The sequence below is a fragment of the Lagopus leucura genome, unplaced genomic scaffold (assembly GCF_019238085.1).
Source record: "Lagopus leucura isolate 7727_CA_CO unplaced genomic scaffold, USGS_WTPT01 Super-Scaffold_100001, whole genome shotgun sequence".
Lineage (NCBI taxonomy): Eukaryota > Metazoa > Chordata > Aves > Galliformes > Phasianidae > Lagopus > Lagopus leucura.
This window is the reverse complement of record NW_024962262.1, coordinates 13,498,995-13,526,728: the sequence shown is the minus strand read 5'-3', so window position 1 is coordinate 13,526,728 and position 27,734 is coordinate 13,498,995. Positions and strand designations below refer to the sequence as shown.

The window sequence follows — 27,734 nt, the reverse complement described above, 5'->3', positions numbered from 1 at the left end:
TAATTATTTGAACTGATTAATTAACCTTAAAAGGACACAAACTATTAGTACTAAGAATTTAACAACTCTCTTGATGTTGGAACACGATGTAAGGCTCTTTTGTGCAGCAACTGAAAAGCTCACATAATATGGGAGATCAGATGATCCAAACACAAATGGAAAATGTAGCACACAACAACCTGATTCAGGTTCAACAGTCCTTAGAACAGCTCACATTTCCCATACAAGTTTCAAACAACACGAAAAATATTTGCATTTCAGTCTCATTTCAACAAATATAGAATTACAGAATCATTAAGATTGGAGAAGACCACTAAAATCATCAAGTCAAGCCACTGACCCATCGCACCATGCCCACTAAACCACATCCCTCAGTGTCACATCTACACGGCACAGTAGATGTCAGCTACCTCCAGGGATGGTGACAGCAGCATGTTCCAAAGCATTACCACTCCTTCTGAGATGAAATTCTTCCTAATACCCAACCTGAACCTCCCTTGGCTCCACCTACACCCATTATGTCCATTCCACATAGATAGTTTCTAGAAGTGTCTAAGCCATACCAACTGACCAAACCAAAATGTTTAAAGACTCAGTGATTCTATTGCTTTCTTCTCTTAGGCTCAAGCTCGTGACTACAAGATTAGGATTGTTTCCCAAATGCAAACAGCTGTGACAATTCTTTTTCAATGGCAAAACAGAGTCACCACATTGTTATTTTTCTTCTTAACGACTTAAACTAAGTGTGTCAGGAACACCTTGCCTCATGCAGCAGGAATAACATTCCGTTCATCTCCACAACCACCCTGCATCCTTCAAGCAATCACATCTGATGAAATCGTAACTGATTGGGTAATAGGTGTTTCTGCAAAAGCCACCTATTAACATTATTGGCACTGCATTAATTAGGCTAATTAGACATATAAACTTATCCAGCCCAGCAGACAACGACCTACAGAACTACTTGGCTAAAGGAAGAAGGAACTCATTCTGTGCTGTAAAGCACACATCAGAGCAGTTCAGCCCATTTTTACTTTGGAACTGTTCACTTCACACAGGAATATCCTGTTGTACACAAGAAGCAGTCCATGTACGTACAATCCTTACATGTATATCTTAAAAATGTTTCCAATCATAAATATTAAAGATTGAAGCTTTTAACATCAGGAAAAAAAGCCTGCAGTCAATGCTGCAATGGAAAATGCTTCTTGAAAAGGAGCTTGTCAATCTAATTTGATGGATCGAAGCTTGTGAGATCGAAACACACTGCACAGGTATCACAGCTTCAAGGGTTAAAAACAAAGCTTACTCCTACAAAGTAATATTTGGACAAAGATGATATATTCACAGCCAATGGACATGCTCGATCTTCCAACCCACCCCTCCTTACCTTGCCAGAAAATTTGTAAGAACATACCAGATCATCAACACTCCTTCCTCATCTTTATTTTGTCTATTTAATCATCCTTAGGAAGATACAGCTTTCCCCTTTGGTCAAATGATTTTACTTCTGATCTTCAAAGGCCCTGTCTTGCACTGCTCAGCACCATTAAATAAAATCGCTGCCTTTTCTATGGCACAGATCAGGTCATCAAAACACTGATTAATGAAGTCACCAACATCTTCAGACTCCTTCTGCCAGGATGTTTTACAGAGATAAGTAAAGTTGTATCAGACAAAGAGGGTCAGGTATAGTTCCTTGAGAGCAGGCCACACAAAAGTTCATACAGTTGGTCACATCCCTCTCCCAATCCTTTGGGCATATTTTGTCTTGCACAATGCATTATGTTCACATCTGTTCCTCTTCCTGCAGTTGCTAAGACGATATTGTATGTGGAAAGCACTGACATAAGAATTATGATTAGATCAACAGGCTTCCAAAATTTCAGAAGTTACCACTCATTTTACTGTTAGCTTGCAAAGTAATTGCATTGTTTTTGCATATCCAACATCACACGGAAGTGAAATCAAGTACCTTTTTCAAGCACCAAACACAGTCGCTGGGGTAAGTTTGCAAAACTCTCCTGCTTCTAAAGTAGGAGTCCTCTGCTAATGGGACAGGTGTAATCAAATACCACACAGCAAAGCAGCTGGTAGCCGTGTGAAGATACAAAGAGGGACTGGGATGGTAGTTGGGGTCTGCCTTCACCCAGGCTTTGACTCAAGTCCTCCCCACAGTGGTACTCCTTTACGGAGCGTACCCAAGTCTCACCTAAACAAGTTTATTATGCAGAAAATTAACTTGCACAGAATGACCGGACAAGACACATAAATCTACTCTGCTGTTGAATGGAGCAAATGCAACAAAAAGAAAGTTACTGTCAATATATCAGAAATGTAGGTGCTCTAAATAAAATCATAAAAAGCTTAAGTCGATTACTTGTCTCCTCTAGGATTTAGCAATCTCTGACATTGCACTGATCCGCAGAGCACCTGACACACCAGCTATCCTGGAAATCTAGAAGTCCTGAAAAACATGTTTGAGAAGTTACTACTAAAGGTACTTGCACGTTCTTATTATGCCTTATTCCAGCATGTCTTTCTTTCTGAAGCAGTAATAAATGCATCTAAAAAAGAAACACTGTGATGAGGAAACATTTTGAATAAATTCTGCCAGGCCACGGCATCCTTGTAGTGCTCTCAAAGTAACTATTAGCACCCCATTTCCCACAGCAAGCAGTCATGAACCAACTGGAGACAGCCTGTCCTCTTTCTCACTCTGCAGACACAGCCCACAGCAGCTTTAGTAACAGCACTTACCTGGCAGAATCAGGAAGGAAAGCAGGGGAAGCATTTCATCTTCTATTTAAAGTCCTCCACGTGCAGCAGTAGAATTGAGAAACAGGCAATTTTACATGCTCGCTAGCAGCCTATTTATGCGTTAGCAACAGCTACCAGAGTTATTTGCAGAAGTTTGAAAAAGGGCTATCAACCAACAGAAGGCATCTTTCCCTCCCCTCGTGGGACAGGAGAAAGGAAGGATGTGGAAGGACTTCCCTTCTCCTGATACACAGAAGGACAAACAGCACACTTCAATTCCATAATATAACCCCTAAATATACTTCCAAGATGACGAATTTGCCTAGAAATGCCTATAGCATATCCTGATAAGACAACCAAGTGCTTGGAATATATGCAAAGAGGGAAAACAAAGAAACATAACAGATGAACTTTACTTCTTTTGACCTTCCTTACAGGTGCAGGTATCAATTCACTCTGAACAACTCCAGTATTCCTTTGCAGTTAGTTCCCTACCTACTCTACCTATCTGTGGTCAAGCTATTTTCATTTTGCCAATAAGAATGGTTTCTATATAGTGGTTGTTCACAGGATTTTAAAATCAGCAGTATTTTTGTTAAGTGTGCACATAATTTCATTGTTTTTGAGAAATTACACATCACAAATTGCCTTCTGAGACTTAAAACATTTTTCCTCTTTTACAGGCCTCTTGGATGCTTGCCAATGGGGCTCTAAGGCCAGTGCTGTATCACACCAAGTGCTATTTTAAGTCATTGCTGTGCTGACCATTACATTTTTCAAGCACGAGAACAGCTTCCTGAAAAATAACGATTGTGAATGAGTGCTTTTGTTGTTAATGAAACCGTAAATATCCTACTTCATGCTTACATGACATCTCAATTTCTGAGCTATGCTTTGAAATGGCATGGCAGTTGTTACACCTTTCCCTGCTTCAAAGGTACCACAACCTCACAGCTTTCACTACTCCATGAAGTCATCAACACATCCTTGCATCCCAGCTACCTCTTAGAAGCCACAGCAATCGTGATCATTCACTTTTCTGTAAGCAGTCACAGGTACGGCCTTCTTCTGCACCTCTTTTTCCATTTGACTCTATCAGTTTCCTCTTCTGCCCTCCTCATGCTTCAAACTATCCTCAATACAAAGCTTCAATTAAAAAGCAAAACATATGAAGGCATGAAGAAGTATCCTGTCATCAGCAACTGACAGCACCAGATGCTTCTGACGCTGCTGCAGAAGGCAGCCATGGCTAACCTGACTCAGATAAATACATTTCCTTTCCCCGAATGAGCTACAAGTAGTCACAGAAGCACAAGCCCCAAGTCACACACCTTCCCATATGCTACTCACAGTTCCGCATACCTCCCTCTGCAACCATACCTACATACACACATATTCTCTAGCACTACTAGTTGCTGGGCCTGCACAGCATCTTGTGGCAATGAGTTCCACAGGCAAAAAAAAAAAAAAAAGTATGGCCCTTTACTTCAGACTTGGAATTAGCCAAGGTAATTTCACCTACATCCTCTCATTCCTGAAACATAAGATCCAGATCTTGTTCCAAACTAGTTTATTTATAATTTAAAGTATAAAAGAAGTATGTTATGACAGCTTGAGGTTCCTTCGGAGTTACCACCTCAACCAGAAGTCTGACACAAGTTTACTATTCAGCTTTAAAGATTTACATTTCTTGTTTCAGGTTTTATTTTATGTTATTTTGAATTCTTTCTAATCCCAGTAGATCACACTCAGTCATTAAAACAAACTACAACACTAAGTGAATTCTGCAGTGTTCTAGTAAACTCTACAGCAACTCTCCAGCTTTCTGCTCTTGAGTCAGGAGCAAGCAAGCCTACCCCATAAAGACAAGACAAAGGATTTCTGATTAAGTAAAAGTGACTCTATGAAAAGAAAGAAGGGAAAACAATACAAAAGGAAGCCTTCCCACTGTCTGAAAAGACAAGCTAACTGACACAAACATATCATTCGGTTAATCACAAACATTATCCTTTCTTCTAACTCTTTTCATTGCTTCTGTTGTAAAAGACCAGAGAGCCTAGTTTTCCTGAACCAAAGTATTCATTATTCTACTTTGAGAATTCCTTAGCAAAGAACAAGAGATGCTGAATGAAATCCCAAAAGAAAAAGCACACAGTGCTGATGTACTGCAAGACACTATTCCAGGCTTAAGAATAGCATGGTGAGGACTTGATTTTTCGTAATGAGTTCCCACAAGCAGCATAATCCAGCTCTACAAGTGTTACGTTTTGTCAGTGATACAAGGGAAGGGACAAAAGGCTGCATGCCAGCATTCAGTATGTATTCCAAGCAATACATTGGAGCTACCACAGATTATATATGAAGAAATACAAACTAGGAAGTCCAGAGGAGGGCTACTAAAATAATCAGAGGGCTGGAGCACCTCTCCTATGAAAAAAGGTTGAGGAAACTGGGCTTGTTTAGCTTGGAAAAGAGAAGACTCCAAGGAGACCTCATCGTGGCCTTCCAGTACTTGATGGGAGCATATAAACAGGAGGGGGAACAGCTGTTTACAAGGGTGGATAGAGATAGGAGAAGGGGAAATGGTTTTAAAATAAGACAGGGAAGGTTTAAGTTAGATACTAGAAGGAATTTTTTCCACACAGAGCGTGGTGATGCACTGGAACAGGTTGCCCAAGGAGGTTGTGAATGCCCCATCCCTGGAGGCATCCAAGGCCAGGTTGGATGTGGCTCTGGGCCGCCTGTTCTAGTTAGTATTAAATGTGGAGGTTGGTGGCCATGCATGTGACAGGGGGGGTGGAGATTCATGATCCTTGAGGTCCCTTCCAACCCTGGCCATTCTGTGATTCTGTGAACAATACTGAAAGAAAAAAAAAAAAAAAAAAAACACATACATCTCTCAATGCCTTTCTTGTAGAAGGCAACAGGCTCAGAAATTCCCACTGCACAAACTCCTCCAGAACATGGGTCTGAACGGAGGGCTGGCAACCTCACCACCTCATAGGCCTACGTGCCACTTTTGGAAGTCTGTTCTATTAATGTTGTCAAATCCAACTTATTAATACAAGTTTAACTTCAAGACAAAGCTGCCACATTAACAGCAGCCATCCTGACATTATAGGTGCCCATTGCCTTAGTTACAAACATTTTTGTGTTTTATTTTAGCTTTCAGAAGAGCCAGGATGCCAGAGATGGTCTTAATTTCCATCCAAGATTAATAACAACCTTTGTTAACTACCTAATGACAGCCCCACAGAAGCTGGTCACATTCACAAACACTATAATTACACAGTATTTAGATAAGGCTGGCTTTTCTTTCATTAAGAAAAAAACCACTTATTCTTACCAGCAATTACATTTGGTACATTTCTTTTGTGGTCACTTCAGGTAGATTAGATTGCTTGTGGTAGTTACTACTTCTTAGTTCTTTCCTTATTACAGTCATCTTTTAAGGATGTACAAGAAGGGGAATCTTTAGTAGAAGTAGCATGGTTTAAGAAGTTCTAGCATAACTTACAAGAGCTCTACACAGACATACTACAGAAAACTAAAACACGCATTTGACCATTTCTGAACACTGATCTCACACTGCCAACCTATCCATGCCAAACTGTGCAAAGCTTCAAGGCAGTATTAATAGGCAAACGCAGTCTGTGTTACTGTTCTTGCAACCAGAGCAACAAAACTATGGAAGCAACTTTGAGAAAGCAGCATTAAAGGGCACTTACGTCACGGAGTTATAGGATTTTTAAAAGCTAAAATGCAGTAAGAAAGAAAATGTTTGAGAGCTTGAATAACTGCATGTTTTACCTTGATTTAAGCTGATCTTCTATCTATAGTCAAATATAACATGCACAGTGCATTTAAAGAGCTACCCCAATGCTCAATTTATAAAATGTACAGCAACAATTATCTAAAATATTTTATTCACTTTTATGTTTTATGTTCATGAAATATGAAGGATGGTTTAAGACTGTCTTGTTTGTAGGCTGGAGTAACTTTCTAAAAGCTACAAAAGCTTCCTTCCACAGCTATTCAATTAAAGGGTATTAAGAGAGAAGGTTGCATGGCTTTCTTAAACACTGTTTTGTTCGTAAACCTTGCCACAATATTCAGCAGCAGACTGAAATTGTACTGGAAATGCTCATAAGCCCCTCAAAGAATTCTTCGGAGGACACCTTTGGGCAAAACATTTCTATCCAATAGCTGCACACTATTAGAAATGCATGTTCTGAGTCGCTCAAGTATTTTGACAGTAAATTACACGTACACTGAAAACTCTCAGCAAGGAGATTATCAGTCAAACGAATGCAAAAGAGAGAACTACTGCTAGCCACAACTGTCTGTTACAACTTGTTAATATTTATTTTTCCTCATCTGCAGATCACAGTTCTCTTCAGAAGCTGAAAATATCTTCGTGCAAGTCATCATCATCCACTTACATGTTAATTTCCAACGAAATAAGAAGACTGCTCAATCACACTGCTGTGCCTCAGCACAAAGAGCACACATCCCAAGAGCTGAGGTAGTGCAACCTTACAGAAGAGGCTAACCCATGCTTTCAGGACATAATGACAACTGAAATAATCCAGTTCTGGTGCAGCAGTATTACAGTGTGTCCTTCACTGCTGGCAGGATACACCTCGACAGGAATAGACAGATCACGATCCTGCATTGCTGCTGTTTCTTCACAAACCACAGAAAACTCTTTTCCCAGCTTTAAAGCATCGCTATCTTAAAATCATTTCAAAGCGAACACAGACATCAGACAGCAAGTCTTTTATGATCCTTTTCCTCACTCTTGCTTATAAAGCAGCCAGCAGTGTGGAATCCCAAATGACGGGGCCTTTCAGCTCCTATCCCACCAGTAAGAAGCCGTGTTGCCAACAACTGCATGCACTTGGCTCAAACACATAAAGGCTGACACAGTTTCACAAGATTGAAATCTCCTTCCCCACTAAGAAAAGAAGAAAACCAAAACCATCATAAACATTTCACACCTTCTTTCCTCCCTCCTCTCTCTCCAATCAAATCCACGCTCGGGAACTCCTCTTTTACAAGCAATTACAGAATTGGAAAAAACCCTAAAAACTTGGAAAGAAAGAAAAGAACATGGAGGCACACGCACATCCTGCCCCATTCCCTGAGCATTTATGAGTAACTTGCCATTTCACCTAATTTAGGATATTAGGCCTACTAAAGGAACACTTGGCAGCGCAATAGACCGATCCATTCTTAACATAATAACCTCATTCAATAGATTAAAGAGGTACACTTATGCCTTGAATTCAAGCAGTAAATTATTTAAGAAGAACTTAAAATATGCAGTCATTAACTCACGGTTGCTTTTATTTTCATTTGGTCTTATTTTGTACGAATGCAAGAAACGAAACTGTAAGAGCAGCAATCTCTCCATTTCTCTCCCGCTGGTACTGCTGTTGTGTGGTTTTATTTGGTTTTGGTTTTACTTATTACTACTACCAAATCCTTCCTTGCCAGATATCAGAGATGCTCAGAGTTCATGAGAATCTGGAACTGCAAGTGACACTGAGGGACAATGTCAGTTATTCCCTTGCCACGTTCCCATACACACACATACAATAATTAAGGACCCTGAGCTGCTCTGCTTTCCATGGGGCAGGCATGATGAAGCCTCACAAGAACTGAGACCATACCCAACTCCTCTACTTCTACCTTAAGACAGTGCCCAGAGCTTGCCACCTGACTTCCTTGGAGAAAGAAGGCACAGCACCGTGTTATGAGACTGCTCCACATTCATGCATTCAATAAAATTGCCATGTGGGAAATCATCTTTCAGGAAACCTATGGACATTCATTTTTTCACTAGGTTTATCCTCATTTGGCTGCAATACATGCCAAACAAGTCATGCCCAATTTTGACTCTGCCTGAAAAGTCTTCATTTGATCTTAAGAGAGAAAAAAAAAGGAAAAAAAGATTTCAAAACTGCAGTCACAAGGGAAGTCAGAGCAATCACACAAGTGATTGGGTTTTATCACAAAACTCTCCTACTAACAGGACTCAATGTTTAGAAGCACGTGTTTAAGTTCCTAACACGGATTTCTTCTGTTTCTTACACATCAGTTATGGCTGCCAGTCATCATCCCTCTTCTATCTATACACAACTGTGACAGAGCCGGGTGAAGAGAAGGTCAGAGGAAGCTTAAAAGGCTTTTAAGTTCTCTCTCATCTTGACAGGGATTTCAGCCCTCTGCAGTGCACGGGGAGTTCACAGTTGCTGGATGAACATGAACAGGTTTTTCTATGCCATACATTTGTTTACAGCATCGTAAAGGAAAATACCATTCATAAACCGAGCACAAAACTCACCAATGGGGCTAAGAACTTCACATTTCATGGCATTAAAAAGGGCTGCTGAGCTAACACAAGCACTGAAATAACTTTACCCTCCTAACTCATCTTTAAGAGCTGTGCTACAGTATAGCAATAAAAAACAACAAAAAGCAATTATTAAGGGCTCGAAAACAGGGCACTGCTGAATGCGTATCCACATTTTCAGCTGCTTTAAGTGCTGTCCTTATTATTTAGCACTGTTGCTTAAGCAACTGATAGAGAAGTTCAAATCTCCATTGCACACGAAGAAACCTGAAAAGTTCTGAAAGGTTCCTGCTGGATATCCATGCTAATTAAAGCTACAACAATAGGCCTACAAACAGGAGGTTGGACAAGTCACACAAAAGCTTGAGCAGTTTGCTTGGCCAAACGAGTTAGTGCACAAAACAGCACATGAGAAAATACTCTACAAACAACCTCCAGCCAGTATTGAATCTGTACCTTACCAGAAACGGCATCCACATCCATCTTCTTGCTTCTATCAACTCTCCTCAACACCGTGCATCTCACGATAACAGTATAATAAACACTCCCAAACATTTTAAGACCACACACCAGGCTAAAGGAATCGCTGAGCAATCATGGGAAATTACCAGCAGCATTCAAACAACTCAGAGTAAAAACCACTAAGACTGGAGTAAGAACAGATCAGGAGTCCCTTCTGAAATACAAGAAATGTAAAGAACAAAGAAGTTGTTTGCCCAAAGAAAAACGGTAAATAAGTTTACTGTGATTCTTCAGACTCTTCAACACTAACCAAGTGTTTTGCCATTTGCTTTGCAGGTACATTTTCATGAAATTGAACAATATTAGCACAGGTGCTGCATTTGAGCTGTGACAAGTCATTCTTAATGTCTGCACAGTACCAAAGTGGGAAATCCTCATTCAGTAGGTGCTAACAAGTCATTCCATCCAGAAGGTATCCAGAAGGTAACCAGCAACGATAGAATATCCAAAATATCACAGCATTTGCATGGAAAGGACTGTTACAATCCCTGCCAGTCCAACAGCAGTAACTACTCAATCTCTCCCTTAGCAAAGCCAGGCTTCAAAGGAAGATTGAGACTTTTGCATACAACTGCAACCACAAACCAAATCCTGCTTCTAATGCTGGTAATTCAGGGCAGGTGTTAAAAAGCTTGCACAAAACGAGCTGATAAAGGCTCCTACACCGCAAAAGACAATAGCATGACTTCTATTTTTGTTAGTTAATTTCCTGATACAGGCCAAGAGTTAAATTTTGGTAAGACATCAAGACCAGAAGGAAGAGGAGCCCAGCATGACACCGTATTTTATTCTGCACTTCCATCATTCCAATCATAAGTCTACGAATGTTTTAGAATAGACTAAAACAGAGATATCTCCAGTCACTCAGGAGCTCTTTCCATCTTTTAGGCTATGGTTTCTTACACGAGCACACTGAGAAGAAAATAGTTCCTTATTTACAGTGATCATTGCCATGAAATAGTTTACTGACTGACTGTACCCACAGCCTATGCTCAGTAAGCTGCCATTGCTTCACAGCACCCCCTTGGGTGGCCCACGTGCACTAAGCAAAAGAAGGCCCATTTTTAAAAAAGTTTCCAGTATTTGTTAAAGTTTAATGCTGACTTATTACACACACGGCACATTTTCTTCTCATATATTAATCAACAGAAGAGAAATAGCTCATAAAAATCAATGAGAACAAAAACACACTGTTCAATTCCTGCTTATGTAAACGGAGCTGCATACACTGATCACACCAAGAATACACTTATTATTATACTGACATTTCCTTTCTTCTACAACACTACGTTTGCAGCACTACTATTTACAGCTGATCTATTTCCTACACCTCTCAGAGCTGTCTAATAGCTCATATTCTTTATTACTCTTTGTAAACTGAACAGCATTGTTACAGCTGTTGTCTTAGCACAGGAGTGCTATCCATACATCTTCTTGCATTAAAGCAAGGTGTATTCTCATGGTCACCCCCTTGTCTTCAAAACTTTGCTAGCTTACCAAGAACAAGACAGACATTGCTCTGCTATAGCATTATCCAGACCACAGTAACTTGTCAAGGTTGAAACTACCAAGAGAGACTGACGGATCTAATTTCTAGTTCAGCCTGTAGCTTAAGGAATGCATCTGAAAGTAAGAATTGCTTTTCAGTATTGAATTAAGAACCTTTTCTTTGTTTCCACATCCATAGCTATTTAGCCTGCATGTACACCAACAATTTCCAGAGAGCAGACAAAACTACAGAGATAACAAACATCTTCTGGAAATCACAGCACCTCAGCATTCCATTACTGCTTTTACAACCCCCTTTAACCTATCGGTCCTTCCTGTCTTTAAACACAACATAACACCAAGCATGCAGAAAACGCACCTATAAAGAGGCACCTGAAAGAGGTCCATCCAAAGAAAGGTCACCACTTTCCTGCCTGCACTGAGTTCACCTTTCCAACCACACAAAGGCAAAGCATTTGCTGTCGTTACACACACAACAGTGCTAACTATCCCAAGCTGTGGTTTGGGACAACCATAGCCCAAGTGTCACCAAACTCAGCTGATGAGTCGCAGGCAGCAGGGAGAGCAGCACTCTTCTGCTTGCAGCTGGCCAGCAGACACCTCCTGCAGACTTTACATCCCTCACTCTTCTTGCCTTCCAGCAGAGAACTATCAAACTCAATTCTGCCAACGGAGGCCGTTTTATTTCCTCAGCTGAAATGAGAAGCTGAACTTGTCGGCACCACGTGGCAGCAACCACATTTGCTTTGCCAAATCACTCTTTTCACTCATGTGATTTGCCATTTACTGAGGGTAACTATTTTTTCAAGCTCCAAAAATAGCCAAGTTGAAGATATGAAGAGACTTTTTATGGAGTTGGTATTCTGGAAATAAAGTTATGCCATTTTCAAATGGGTGGTAAGACTTTAAAGCAAGCTTTAACATCTGAGAAATGGAAAACAGTGATTAGGATGCACCTAGGAAACCCTCCACACATCCATCCAAATCATTAGCTGGAAAGTATCTTCTGAAAGTATCTTCCTCTCTTTTCCTTAAACACACAGAAGCAAAATTAACAGCCAATAACAAATTCCACATAAGCACCAAAACAGCTTACAAAATAAAAAGGCATGCAAATTAATTACTGCATCAAAAATGACACTTAATTGCAGCTCCCAGCTTTACTGCAGCACGTTCACTTTGCTGCTAACATCTTCAACAAGTATTAAATTACATCTGTAAAAATCCAACCAACCCTCCTACTGTACACTCATGTGCATGAAACTCCATCCCATCTCCTGTGAACTTGCTTTACAAGCTGCTGCTCCTAGTTACTGCTCCCAGAGTCTCACAATACTGTTCACAAGCCTTTCAATTCTTGCTTTCAGCTACAAGCTCCCAGCCATTGCTCCACTGTCAGAACACAAACTACACAGAAAAACAACCTCCAAAAATTTGTTTTGCTGCCTGTCCAGTGATAAAGAGATCTTCTGCTTAAAATTTCCCTTTAGAAAGGGAATTGTAGGAGAGGCTGTCAGATAATAAAGGATACTTCAAGTCTCTGTACCACTTTGACGTGTTTTTCATCTTTTTCTTCTTCCTCTTTTGCTTTACTCTGCGATGAAATGCATAAACAGGTGAAAACAACTTACATCAGATGAAAGACTGAAAGCAATTCTACAGAAAGCATCAAGGACAGGGAGACAGCTCTCTCATCTTTCATTCATAAAATCTGCTTTTGAGTAAAGGTACTCAAATGAAGTCATTTTAAACCTCATTTACAGCAGCCCATATAAGTGCTGTAAATATGCTTTTAAAAAGAAGTTTTCCCTTTCCAGTTAAAGAATTGCGCAAATCCATGCAAACCCTCATTGCAAGTACATACAGCATCACTGAGCATTCTCTACAAAGATGCAAAATTAATCAGTTTTGCAATACAGAATAAATACACAAAAGAATCTGCTGCAATACGAATGCATATGTTTCCATACTTCAAAAGATTTCAAGAGCACTGAAATTTGAACTAGACTTCTCTGGTTTTAAGATGAAATACTGATCTCAAATTACCACGTCTAAAACTGAGAAGAGATAATAACTGAATCAATTCAGGTAACTGCAGTAAATTTAAGGGAGGAACCAGATGAGAATCATGCATTAAAAGGAGCTCATACCAGGATTCAAGCTAAAAAGCAAAAAAGACATTTAATACCAAAAAAAAAAAAAAAAAAAGGGCTGGCATTTTTATAGACTGAAATATTAGAAGAGCAACACCAATATATGACCATGATGGCACACCTGACAGGCTGAGGAAACACAGGGCCGAATTCATTTTTTAAATACAGACACCAACTCTTATTTGTATCCTCTTTCATAAATGAAGTTGGCAAATTAATTTTCCATGGCACGCTCTGCCAAGTAGTTCATTTTTAATATCTCTTCAAGTCACAGCGGTGAGGAGGGAAAAAAAAAACCCTGATCCGTACAGGGGAAATAAAGGTTAGTGTTTTTCAAAGCAGACAGGCTCCACAGTGCCTATAATTAAAAGGACACATCCTGATAACAGGCACAGAAAGAGCTGCAAACGGTATTCTAAAATCAAACGGGGCTAACGACTTAGATACTGGTCTTTAAATGCAATTACACACAGGTTTAAGGAAAGCTGGGAGTTAATCTAAACAAGGTATTACATGGGTCAGATGTTTCTTCAAAGGCACACTACATGGAATTTTACAGCTTCTTCACTGGCCCAATTATGTCATCACTTGCTTTTTTCTCCCAGATCTTCCCTTGCGAGGCTCAGAATCACTTGGGATGTATTGATAAGATCTTAAATGATATAAATATGCGCACGCATGTGTGTGCAAGAGAGACATTTTATAGGCACACACTTGCATAGATATATTTACAGTACATTTCCTTAAATGCTTACGTACTTCCAACAATTTTACATAATTGTGTACAATTTTACAACACACTATCCCTTCATTTCCTGTAAAAGAGAGGGAATAATGTAACTAATCAGCACAAAATTCCCAAGAGAGCTCTAGTTAGAGACGTTCACTGGCCACAGATACAAGTGAGGAGCAAGGGAGCAGCAGCAGCAAACCCTGCACTGCCTTCAGGGAGGGATGAGCTCTGAGCTCCACAGCTAAAGAAATGCCACGGTCGAGACAACACGATCCCCTGTCCAGAGACACTTTGGCAGTAGAAACAGAAGCAAATCTCACAATGTTTTTAATTTTACAGGCAGATATACAGGGAGAAACACCACTGCCTGTTATCCAAGCCAACCAACCGCTGCTGCCACGCAGAATAATTATTTTTGGTCTCCATTTGACAGCCATATCCTGCTCCATGTAAAGCATCTAAATGATTTTCCAACTGCAGCTAAACAAAAGTACAGTCTACCTGGAGATGACAGATAGAAACAAAGACACAACGTGTATGGGAGAAGAAAGGATATGATCTTTAGCTGGCCAAATAACAGAGGAAGGAGGTATTTCTGGCTATTGTTACCCAGAGGGATTTAAACAGGCTGGGAAAAACTGCCCATCCTGACGAACAGCCAACATATGCTCTTAAAATCAGGGTACAGTCACGTGGTAGATGTGATTTTCCAAAACACTGAGTATCAATGAGCTTAAAATTCTTACTTAGCTGGGATCCCCTGAAAGCTTAGGGTTTGGGTTTTTTTTTTTTTTCTTTGGTTGGTTTTAATTAAAAAAAAAAAAAAAAAAAAAACAGGACCAGCAAAGAGAAGGATCAGTGTCCGAGTTTAGAAAGGTCAGAGGAAAGAAAAGCAAATAAAAAGTTCCTGAGAAAATTGACTGCTAACAGCACAATGGTGACACTGTGAGCTGCAATACCTCCATCTGTCTTCTACCACCTTCACGTATGTATTGACTAAAAAATATAATCAAAATGAAGCAGTGTTGGAACTTGTCTTCCAGCACTCCTCAAAGACAAGCTGCTACTCATTAGAACTCTCTGGCATCTCAGGAAGACGTGATGAAAGCCACTAAGACAGTCAACACCTCATGATCAACATAATCAGAGACTGCTGATAGAGTTAGTATTTTCAATATTAAGAACCCAGCCTCTCCCAGAAACCTGTTTATTAATACTTTTAAAAATAGAGTTTGGCCACTGCTATTTCTTCTGATTTAAGCTACAGCACCAAGAAAATATTTAAACACTACCTCGCCTCCCATCACCATAGCAGTTCTTTCTCACCTCGTATGCATTGGGTTCTTTGTTTTGTCTCCTTCCTCAAGTCTCAGCTTTTTTTTTTTTTTTTTTCCTCCTTCCTTTCAGTGCTCCTTTTTGTCCTCTCCCCCATCTTCAAGGCAGGCTATTTATTTTAAACTTATCTCCTTCTCCCATTAGCACAGTTTCTTCTTAAACAAGGTTTCTGGAAAACCACCACAGCCTTCCTGTCCACTTGTAAGCACTATCACAAGAGGCCCCCCGAGAGAGTTAGGAATTTCCAGACATAATTAATATTAAACAATCACACTGCAGATCTGCTGCTAAGATCACTTGATCCTGCAGACTCAAGGGCCTTTCACCACTGACACAGCTCCTTCGCACACACTGTCAAAGAAATAAGAATATTCACAAGCACGTACCAGTAGGACCAACCAGCCCTCATTTATCAGAGAAGCGGAGGTGGGGGAAGGCGCACAGTTTGTCACTGACTTCACAGGCTCACCTCCCCTCGCAGGCCTGAGCTGCTCCCACAATGCATGAATGCTTCGAAGCAAAACCACTGAGACCAAAATTGCCCCAAGTTCAACTGGAAGAGCCACAACAGCATTGCTGACCTTCCTTCTCCCACCATACTCACTCTCCTACAGCATCTCTTGGATGCCAAAGGGAAGGCACACCACAGCTTCACAACAAGTTCAACCTGAGTGAAGGCAATACTTGAAAAGAGAAGCTGAGGCAGAATGAAGTCCAGGTTTGGGGGAGAAAAAAAAAAAAAAGGAAATCTACCTGAGAATAAATATTAATTATGTCATTATGATAAATAACCTGAACTACAATCACCACCAGCATACCCACATTCCACGGTGTTCTTTTGTCTTCCTCTGTACAATGGGAATATACACACTGTCACAGATTGTTAAACACAATTTACCCACGCAGTAGTTTCAGAACATAATCAATACAACCCACCCCCTCATGAGAAATAGAAGCATTTTCATAGGGTACCTGCATACGCAGGGACCTGACAAACACCATTTCTAGTCAGACAAAACCACTGCACCACTCCACCTCACAGAATAGCTGTAATGAGAGCTGCAAGTTAGCGCACATCAAACTGTTCATCACTGAAATAAAGTTACAGGGGGCCTTACCTCTCATCTTCCCCATCTACGAGGGGCGTCGCCAAGGGCAGCACCTTCAGTGGGAAGAGGGAGGCCGAGGCTGGCACGTTACTGCTACTGCCATCAGCGATGGCCGACGCTCCAACGCCGCTCTCCCCGCTGGCAGCTTGAGGTAAACCAACGAGGGAAGGTTCTGTAGGGCGCCTGCCATCTTCCATTTGGCTTACAACTGGCTGGGCTAGTGATTGTGCTGGGAACTGGGTAGAGCTCAGCGGTATCTGCTGCGGCACGCTGGGTGCCACCGGCATACCTATACTTGTTGATACCAAAGGAGGTTGACTAACGTTCTGAGCCAGATTCCCATTCTGCACAGCTGAAGCCTGGGCTATGCTCTGTGGTTGTCCCAAACCTATAGAAGCAGAAGGTATGCCAGGGGGCACAGCCGAACCAGCTTGACTCGGTGCAGCAACAGTACTAGCAGAAGGTATGGGGCTAACTGCAGGCAGCTGCTGGCCAGTCATTCCTTGCACCACTGATTCCACCGCTTGTGCCTGCGGCTGTACAGGTAACAAAGTGTTTTGCTGAGCAATAACCATTTGCTGAGGAAGGCCTGAAGCGCTAGCCTGTAATCCCTGCTGCATTATTCCTGTCTGCACAGGCTGCACCACTTGCGAAGATGGAGGAGCAGCGGTTGATGGCATAACTGGAGGTGGAATTTGGCTTGCAGCAGGTGGTGGTTGCACCACAGTGGCCACATTTGCTTGCTGCCCAACGCTCAACATCTGCCCACTGGTACCCACACCTGGTATCGCTGCCGGGGCGTGCGCAGCAGGCTGAGCCGGGGCAGCGGCTGGGTGCGCCGGGACCGCAGGCTGCATGCTCGGGACCTGGGCAACAGGAACCGGCGGCCCTGCCCCTACTCCTGCAGGACTGGGCTGCATAGCAGGTGCCGGGGGCTGAAGGATCTGCTGATGCTGAATATACTCTGGCACAGCCCCCGTGACAGCGTTTTGGTTCACCGACTTAACGTGACCTGTGGCCATCTGCGTAGGAACCGCTTGCTGCTGCTGCTGCTGCTGCTGTCCGTACTGCAACTGCTGCTGTTGTACAACTGGCAGAGTCTGCACAGGCTGCGCCGGCTGAGAATAAGGTAACTGCTGTTGAGCCATACTTTGAATGGCAGGCTGCTGGTGGCCCAGAGCTGGGGATACACCTAGTAGATTAACCGGGGCTGGCTGAACCCCAGTAACAGTGGTTAGACTGGCCTGTGCAGGAGGTTGGACCCCTGGCTTCTGCTGCGGATAGTTTATCTCTTGAGAATGCAGCTGGACTTGTGCAAGCTGTGATTGGGAAACACTCTGCGGTATACTAGATGCTGGAATTGCTGGAGGAGCAGCGCTGCTAAAATCCATCTGCTGAGGACCCACACCTTGAAAGGCTTGCTGCTGTACCACAGTAGGTGCTCCCATTTCTCCACTTCCCACACTTTCTGTATAGTGACTCAGTGTGCTTACATTGCTGCTAACAGAACTCCCACTGGTGCTCTCCCTTTCAGAAGTCGCTTCAAGCGGGTTTTGTTTTATCGTCTCTACTGCTTTGTTTACTGCTACTCCTTCTGAAGCTGCAACAGTGTTTTCTTTATCATAGAACTCAGTGCATGTCCATCTACCTTTTTTGAAAGGTTCAGAACTAGAATCTAATTTTACAACCCTAAACCTTGAGGTGCCAGATGCAGGCTGCTGTTGGCTGGATCCCGCGGCCACTCCTGCACTCGGATTAGTAACATTGTTAACGACACTAGAGGAAGCACTCGTACCATTGCCAACACCACTCAAGATATTCACATTAACATTGCCACTAGTTCCAGACAAAGCATTTACATTACCAGTACTTGTGATGTTGCTTAAATTCATAGTACCAAGCACGCTGCTTGCCACACTAGAACTACCTCCGCCCATATTATTCAAGGTACTAGTTCCAGTAGCAGAACTTACACCTAGACTGCCAGGTGTACTCGTAGTGCGGATATTAGACACGACAGATGCAGGGGGACCGGTGGATGATGCAGCAGAACCTGGCGCAGCTGATATAACATTGTCAGAGCTTCCAGTTGTCGATAGCTTTCTAAACGATGGGCTGGGTGGTGGTCCTCCAGAAACTGGGGCGCTGCCCACCCCGGGATGCGATGGGTGATGGTGTCCATGATGGTGGTGGTGAAGATGATGGTGGTGATGGACGTGATGGGGGTGAACGCTTCCGTTGATCACAACGCTCTGCTGCGGATGATGAGGCAGAGAAGGGTGCTGCTGAGGAAGATGAGGCTGGTTTGGAGAAATGGCCCCGGGAGTCTCTGCCTCTTGGAAGTTATTTAAAGTCTCTTCAGAAGAGCTCCTCTCAGGTTCACCCAAGTCAGTGGCCCTGGATAAAGAAACATCCAAGATTTCTGAAGAAGACAGGTCTTCCGTGTGAGACTCATCCAGGTCATCGTAGCTTTCCGTATCTTCAGCTATGCTGTTATTAGAGCTCATACTGGCAGATATTTGAGCAGGGGTCACGCTGGTAATCTGGAAGCCACTTTTCTTTTTCATCTGTGCTCCGGTCTGCGCGAGAGGCTGCGGCTGGAGCTGAGACTGTGAGAGGAGGTTCAGGCTTTGTGGAGGAGGGGGTGTCGGCTGCAGGCCCGCCGATGAGGATGCTGCAGGAGATGGAGGCGGCGGCTGGACCAGCAGGGGCGGCTGGTAGTCCTCGGCGGAGAGGGCAGCGCTCCCAACGCCGGTACCTGGTGCAGTGGGAGCAGTAACGCAGCTGCTGCCGCTGCTACTGCTGCTGCCCCTTCTAGGAAACATTGCCGGGTGCGCCATCTTCCTAGCACTAATGTCTGCGGCTGAGTCAGGCTGGTGCATTGTATCAGGCGTATTTTAAGAGCGATCCCCCGGCATGGAGAGAGACAGACACGCACACAGTTAGCGGGGCGCGGAGCCACGCAGCACCCCGGCACCGCCGCCACCCCCCTCCTCCGAGACAGGGAGGGGGCGAGGAGCTTTCCTCCGCCGCCTCTGAATGTCACACTTCCAATCCTCCGCCATTCACTTTCTTTCTCCCTCTCCAACCCCACTCCCCCCCTCCCGCCATCCCCCACCCCCTTTTCGCTCCCCCCTCCTCACCTCCCCACCCCCCGCCGGCGCCTCTCCGCGGGGTGGGCTGAGGCCGGAGGAAATGCCCGCTTTAGCCCGGGGCCGAGCCTCTGCCCTCCCCACGCCGGCAACCGGCAGAACCGCCCTCCCCGCGCCGGGCCGCCGCCTCAGCGGAGCGAGAGCAGCCGGCGGGCCTCGGGGCAGCGCGGCCGGAGCGCGGCGGAGATACGTACGGGACTGGCGCACAGCGGGGCGGCAGCGGCGGGCTGAGCCGGGCAGGGACATCCCCGTCAGTGGCAGCCATGGAGCTGAATCATTTTGGGTAGGAGAGAGACGGAGCGAGGAGGCAAGAAAAGCGACAGCAGCCCGACGAGAGAGTCCATGAAAAGGAGGAGGGAGGGGGAGCCGGGCGGGCAGCCGCTCTCCTCCCTGTGTCTGGCTGTCTCTGGAGGCGGCTCCGCTCCGCACGCTCTTCCTTCCCCCTCCGCCTCCTCCCCTTTATAACAGGCGGTACCGCTCTTCCTCCGCAACGCCCGGCCTGCCCTTGCCTTCCTTTCTTCTTTCCCTCGGGCTCTCGCGGCTCCCCGGCCGCCGCGGGTCTCTCCCCGCCCGGCCCCGTCTCCTCGCGGAGCGCTGAGGAGGAGGAGGGCACTGCGCGGGGCTGCGGGGGGGAGGGGAAAGCTCGCCAAAGGGGAGGGCAGGCGAGAGACAACGTAAGATGGCGGCGGCCGCGCATGCGCGCCCCGCTGGCAGACATAAAGCCCGTCTGGCTCGGGCTGACGGAAATAGGCTCGGCTCGCGTGGCGGAAATTGCCGAGCGGCGCCGAGCCCCGTGCGGGAGGAGGAGGAAGGGCGGGGGTGTCCCCGCGTGGCGGCGCTCCTGAGTGGGGAGGGGGCGTGAGGTGGACGGGGGGGCGCGCGCTGTGGAAATGGCGGGCGGGCGCCTCGCGCCCCAGGTGCTTCTCTTCTCCGTCCCGCAGCATGACTCTGCCTCACATGACGCGCCCGCCCCCCCCTCCGCCGCAGATTTATTCAAGTTATTCATCACCTTCGTCTTCCTCCCCTCCCTCGGTCCAGAATATTCCTCCATCCTCCTCCCTCCCGTGCACGGGGAAGCTGGAGCCGCCTCGCTCGGGGCCGCGCTCCCTTTGTGCCGCCGCGCATCGCCCTGGCGGAGCGTCCCCCGCCCCCCGAAATGGCTGCCGTGGGGACGGCGTCTCGGTGCCCCCGGGGCTGATGGGGTGAGCCTGGTGCCGGGTAGCTGGAGGCTGCTATTCTGGGTGAAATTGCGCCTGTGGCTTTGTAGAATCGATCACAGGTTGGAAAAGACTGCTAAGATCATCTGGTCCAACCATCAGCCCATCCCCACCGTGCCCACTGACCGTGACCATCGGTGCCACATCCACACGGTTCTCGAGCACAGCTGCAGGGACAGTGACTCCACCACCGCCCTGGGCAGCCTGTTCCAGTGCCTCACCACTCTGAGAAAAAGAAAATCCTGAATTCCTAATCTTCCTAAATTTTTTAAGCAGCGTGTATACAGGAGCTTCTGAAAAGAGCACGAGAGGGAATGTTTCAAAATAAAATGACACCTCCTTAGGATATTTTTAAATTGCTCAATAAAATTGAGGTGACATCCAACTGATACGCGGTCTCTGTTTCAGTGATGGTGTCTCAGTGGGGAAGAAAGAGCTCCTATTCCATCTCGGAGTCAGGTATTGAAGCTTGACATGGGCCTGGGCTACCTGCATCTTGTCACGTTGGTGTTGCTTTAGTCCTCTCCTGTCCAAAACTCAATGTGACATGGCTGCCATCGGTTCTCTGAAGACACTGAGTGCTTGTGTATTGGCCTTGAGGTTTCCTTTAGCATCAACATGGCTGCTAGTGTGCTCTAGTGAGTGCCCAGCAGGTAGGTAGGTATCTTGTTGCAACACAAGCACAAGGAGTTCACACCCCAGTCACTGCTCCACCTCTCTTCAGCAGGACTATCTCCAGGAGCACTTTCAGAGCTTCATAGATTGGGTGTTCTGCTTTCCTACAGAGAGGGAAAGCTCTGTACCTTGGCTGCAGGTGGGAGTTGAAGATAGATATCCTTTAAAAGCATGCAGGTTTAGGCTTACCCCACCTGAGTCTGTGCTACTGGGGACCACTTAGGAGTGGAAGGGCTTGGCAGATTATTTTTGTCAGAGTTGGATCCTTTTGGGTCACTTCCAACTCAGGATATTCTATGATCTAAGATTCTCTTGTTCTCGAGGTGGATGGAGTGTACATCCGTGCCAGGAGAGGTGCTCATGTTTCCCACCTTCTGGCAGCACATCCTCATTTCCAATTGTAGATTTTCATGAGCTGGTATTGTCTCAGTCACGGCTTTGAAATTGTTTAGCTTTCATGAAGGGCAGAGCTTGACTGACTCGGGCTAATTCTATAACCTGACAGTCAACGGGACAATTGGAAAAAGGCAAGAATTTAGTGTTTACTGCAAGTGAATATGTAAATACATTGTGAGGAGTAGTAGGGCTTTAACGGGAGAAGTTGGGAGAGTCCAAACTATGATATCACATAGCTGAGTCAGTGGAGTTCTTGTGGGAGATGTAAATGTGCATTCCTTCAGGCAGAGAGGAGATTTGAGTCTCCCATGTTCACTGTGTGGTGCTTAATCACCAAGATACTAAAAAAGCTGTTTTTCTAGCTCTATTTCATGAAAACGGTGAGGATTCAAGGTCACACACAGTGGGAGCTTTTTGCTGTCCCTTCCTGAATTTCAGCCTTCCGTCTTGGCTATCTCTTTCAAGTAGATTATTCAGTTCTCAGTCAGAGTGGAAGACATGTAGTTCTGAGAATATCCCACCTTTTGCAGCCCAATTGCTTTTATATCTGTGCAGATGTTCAGCTCATGTCTCTAGGTGCCTAAAAGGTAGACCTGTAGCCCTTGCTCTCTCCATGCCTCTAGCATGCTGCCTATTTACAGACAGTAGTGCACTCTTTGAAGCACTTGGCATGTAATTAGATAAGATTCTTCCTTTTCTGAGAACAAGGCAATATTATTTTTTAAAGATGATAATCAGAACAGATTGAACTACCTGAACATGTTGTGAGTTGCATACAGGAAGGCATTTTCATGTAACCCTCACAGATTTCAGGAAAAGGCACAGAGGTGCCCACAGTCTATCTACATGGAAATTGATGCAACACTGAGAACTTACAAGTTTTTGAGATGCTAAGTGTGTGTAAACATTTTTAGGATGAGAGCCTGAGGTTGCAAGCCAACTACCATTATAAATTCCTGTTCTGTCTGCTTACAACTTTCCCAGAACAATTTCCTTGAGGGATTAAGCCTTCTATGATTAGTCTCAGCTCAAAGATGATATTTTTGAATGTTTGAACAAAGGCCAACTAAAAGCACGTGGTTTATGAACATGGATAAATCTCTTTTTAACCTTCAAAATCTGTGCAGAAGTTACTCAGATTGAGGTATGGAGTTCGTATGCGCCTAGTAGACATCAATAAACTTGCAAAAGCTTATTCAAGTAAGTTACCTGTCATCATTTTGGGTTACATGCTTCTTAGTACAGCATGTGAAACATCTTTAGATTAGCTCTACATAGTTATTTTATTCCACAAGAGGAACTGAAGAAATAGAAAATGATATTTAGACAAGTGTTAAGTAACTTGCATTATATGATCAATGGTCAGTTAACAATCCAAATATCAGTTTAGACTAGACAAAGCTCATCTGAAGTAGCCTGATGGAAATATTTTATAAATGTTATTCATAAAAATTAATGTCACGTAAGACATTTTTTTTCCTTGCTTATCATTTTTCATCTGGGTACACGCTTACAAGTATACTATTTTTGTGCAAACCTGTTTAAAAATGGATTTCTCAGTCCAAAAGATTTATTTTCACATTCATTAGGAATTGTGAAATAGAAAATAAACTGTTGAAATTCATAATTTGTTTGCTATAAATTTTATTCAGTTGTTCGAAGTGGAAAAAGAAGTTTCTAATTTAAAAGACCAGATAGTTCAAAATCAGGCAACAACAAAATTAACCACCTTCAATCAGGGGTTGTTGGGCTGTTAGTGAAATTACTCTGCAGTTATTCCAAAGAAGTCTACCTGCTGTTTTTTAATAGGCTGTTATCGGTCTAATTTTGGAAGCAGAGGTGCTCCATCGCTTGGTGGATCCAGCACCTTGTCCACCATGGTCAGTGCTGGTGACTACGGGGCAGTCCTGCATTGCCTTCATTAACTCTTTGTTCAACATCTTCTCATCTAACTCATTGTTCAACATCTTCATCAATGACATTGATGAGGGCATAATGGCCACACTCAGCAAGTTTGCTGATGATACGAAGTTGGGAGGATTGGCTGACATGCCTGAAGGCTGTGCTGCCATTCAGCAAGACCTGGACAGGTTGGAGAGCTGGGCAGTAAGAAACCAGATGAGGTTTAACAAAAGCAAGTGTAGAGTCTTGCATCTGGGGAGGAATAATTGCATGCACCAGTACAGGTTGGGGGATGACCTGCTGGAGGGGAGCTCTGCAGAGAGGGACCTGGGTGTCCTGGTGGACAACAGGTTGGCCATGAGCCAGCAGTGTGCCCTTGTGGCCAAAAAGGCCAATGGCTTACTGGGGTGCATTAAAAAGAGCGTGGCCAGCAGGTCAAAGGAGGTGATCCTCCCCCTCTACTCTGCCCTGGTAAGACCTCATCTGGAGCACTGCGTCCAGTTCTGGGCTCCCCAGTACAAAAAAGACAGGGATCTCTTGGAAAGAGTCCAGCGGAGGGCCACAAAGATGGTGAAGGGCCTGGAGCATCTCTGCTATGAGGAAAGGCTGAGTGAACTGGGTCTGTTCAGCCTTGAGAAAAGAAGGCTGAGAGGGGACCTGATCCAGGTCTATAAATATCTAAGGTGTGGGGGGCAGAATGGCGAGGCCGGACTCTTTTCAGTGGTGAGTGGAGACAGGACAAGGGGAAACGGCTGGAAACTGCAGCATAGGAAGTTCCACACAAATGTGGGCAAGAACTTCTTTACAGTGAGGTGACGGAGCACTGGAACAGGCTGCCCAGGGAGGTGGTGGAGTCTCCTTCTCTGGAGATGTTCAAGACCTGCCTGGATGCCTACCTGTGCTACCTGGTGTAGGGAACCTGCTTTGGCAGGGGGGTTGGACTCGATGATCTCTGGAGGTCCCTTCCAACCCCTACAATTCTGTGATTCTGTGATTCTGTAACTCATCTGGTGACTGAAGACTGCTGGAGGGTTGCAAGTATAGAGGATTCCCCTCAGATTGCATCTCCTGTGTATGCACTTTGTAAATGAGCAAGTGCAGGTGGGACTGATGGAGTCCTTGCTGCCAGACTGGGAGAGTGAGTGTCTGGAAGAACTCTGTTTCAATGTTAAAATCTTGTAATTGAGGTTAGTTCAAGAAAGCAAGATCTTTGCAGTGTAGATATTTACAACTCAGTGTTCCAAATATGCAATATTTCTTTAGGCAGGAAACAACAAGCCTTGTTGCCACCACAGATTCTTCAAGGATACCAGAAGAAGCAGTGTTTTAATATTTCCTTTCTTTGGCTCCTTTACTATGTGACGCAGTTGTGTGTTCTTCCAGCTGTGTGCAGTATTTTATATTTTTGTATGTAGTTACAAAACCAGCAAACAGGAATAATACTGTGGTTTTTTAACTCAAGATAAAATCAGAATCACAGCAAATCAATCTGACAAGCATTTAAAATCAAGTGTAGCCGCTCATAAGTATTTTTTTTTTAACTTTAATGTAAAGAAATTTTTATTATATGAATGTACTGTTATTTTAAACAGAAAGCTTTTCTGTGTTCATTAATATTGCTGACTATAGTCTCCTAAGTTGATTGATTTGCAGAGGTGTGTGGAACTATTTTCTTCCTTCTTAGAGTAGTATTCATAAGAAAACTCACCTTTCTGTTGAAAAAGATGTAGTTCTGTTTTCTGTGTCTTCTTGGAAAGTTCAGGTCAAATCTTGATCTTCCTTTCTTGTTTTGTTTTCAGCTGGCTGATTAATTGGTTGATTGGGTTTATTGACTGGTTCCAAAACACCTACTGAGATGTTTTCCAGTCTTTATTTTAAGTCTTATGAAATAACATCAAACCTTTTGGAACGGGAAGTTTTCTCACAAGTTTCTATTAAATGATCACAGAAATTGACAATTTTAGCACTTTTTTTTTTTTTTTAATTGATTGATTTCCCTTATGTTGGTCCGTTCCGATGCCAATATCCTCAAAATCGTATCTTTGAAGATCATCTGGAGAAGTCATTTAAAAACAGTCATTATACCTGCCCTTGGAAAATGAAGCCAAGTCAGTAGTCCCTTTCTATTTTAATTAAGGATTGCATTCAAATTCAGCCTTTATTGAAGACTTACAGAAGCTTTTATCATCACTTGAAACTGTACAGACCACATGCATAGCAACACAGTACAGAAACAATGGATAAAAGTAAATCCTCTGCCATTCCGTGTCTGATGCATTACCAACCAAACCAACGCCGTGGTTTCATCACTGTTATTGTCTTCCTTTCCTTCTCCATTTCCACCTGTATTTGTAGTCAGCTGAGCCAAGTTCTGGGACGTCTCTCTCAGGTACTTCAACCTGTAACTGTAATAGTGCAGTTCTATGGTAGTCTGAGGTCATTTAATTAGATTTTTGCAAAATGTAGTTTGTAGATTGTTAACTGTTTGATATTTGATTTGTCAGCCAAGTAGTACATGTAATTAAACTGAAGATCAAATAAACACTGACCAAATAATTGAAACATTGTCCTGTTGCTAAATAGGCCCTCCCCTTTTTTACCTCTGCAAATTCTGTGTGCAAAGTGAAAAGTCCAACAGGTTTGGTTTGTTGGGTTTTTAGTTTTTTGGTATGTTTTTTTTTTGTTGTTATTGTTAGTTTTAGTTTTCATGAGTTAATCAGAAAGATTTTTTTTCACAAGATTATTTAATAGTATTGGAAAGTGGAGCCCTTTTAGGTCTCTGTGATAAAGACTGTGCACAGTTCTTCTTCTTGCAGGTCCTAACTGATAGAGGAAAGCATTTCAGAAAAAAATGATTAATTTAAGAACGTGCTCATTTCCACTGATTGCACTAGAAATTCTGTGATGTGTAAAAGTTCTGCAGTTTCTGGTAAGGTAATAAGGTAATAAGGGTAGATAACAGCAGGACAAGGGGAAATGGTTTTAAGTTGAAGGACGGAAGACTTAGGTTGGATGTCAGGGGGAAGTTCTTTACAGAGAGAGTGGTGAGGTGCTGGAACAGGCTGCCCAGAGAGGCTGTGGATGCCCCATCTAGGAGGTGCTCAAGGCCAGGTTGGATGGGGCCCTGGGCAGCCTGGTGGAGTGTTAAATGTTTGAGGTTGGTGGCCCTGCCTGCAACAGGGGGTTGTAGCTTGGTGATCCTTGAGGTCCTTCCCAAACCAAGCCATTCTATGATTTATGATTCTGTGTGATCTTCTTGATGAATGATCAGAGGTGAGTGTATCCATTTCAATGAGGCAGAAATCTTAGGATTAGGAGTAAATAAGTAGATTTTTGAATTATTATTTTTTCCCCTCAAACACCAGGCTTGTTCAATACAGAATTCTTTACAAAAGCAGAATGTGATGCCAGTTGGTATTTAGCACAGTCACATAATTTTTGCTGTTATAATATAGTAACTGGAGGCAAATAATAATTCCTAGTTGTAGAGGGTACAGAACAGTTCTTCTTGAACTCATTTAATTGAGACCTGTGTATCTTCACCTCCCTTTCTACTGGGCCAGCACTACGTCTTCCCACCTAAAATATATTCTGTGGAAGCAAATATTTGTTTGTGCAAATCTAAAATTTTCAATTAGAATGAGAATTAGAATTTATTTTGTATATGCATTAGTCGTAGCATAACTGGACAGCTTACTGAAAGCAAGCAGAGCACCATGAGCACAGAAGAAATAAATATTATTTTTGTGGGCATAAAGTAATAAAAATCATCTATTTCTGAACTGTTATTTCACTACTGAAGGACAAACAAGCTTGTTCACAGTAATAGTAAAAGCAGACTATTGGATTCCTCTGCTTATCTGAGGTCTTTGATTTTCTTCCCTATTTTATAATTGTTTAGGCATTTTCTCTT

At 43.6% G+C, this 27,734-nt stretch overlaps 1 protein-coding gene across 1 annotated transcript in view; it reads right to left on the bottom strand.

Moving 5' to 3' along the window:
* TSC22D1 (TSC22 domain family member 1) overlaps positions 1-20,246 on the bottom strand; it is an 80,217-nt gene extending 59,971 nt beyond the window's left edge. Inside the window, exons 1-2 of the mRNA XM_042866410.1 lie at positions 19,826-20,246; positions 16,489-19,352 (exon numbers count right to left, since the gene is read on the bottom strand). Of these exons, the coding sequence (XP_042722344.1) occupies positions 16,489-19,319 (2,831 nt within the window). The 5' untranslated portion in view covers positions 19,320-19,352; positions 19,826-20,246. The remainder of the gene's footprint in view (positions 1-16,488; positions 19,353-19,825) is intronic.
* Between the last annotated feature and the right edge of the window lie 7,488 nt (positions 20,247-27,734).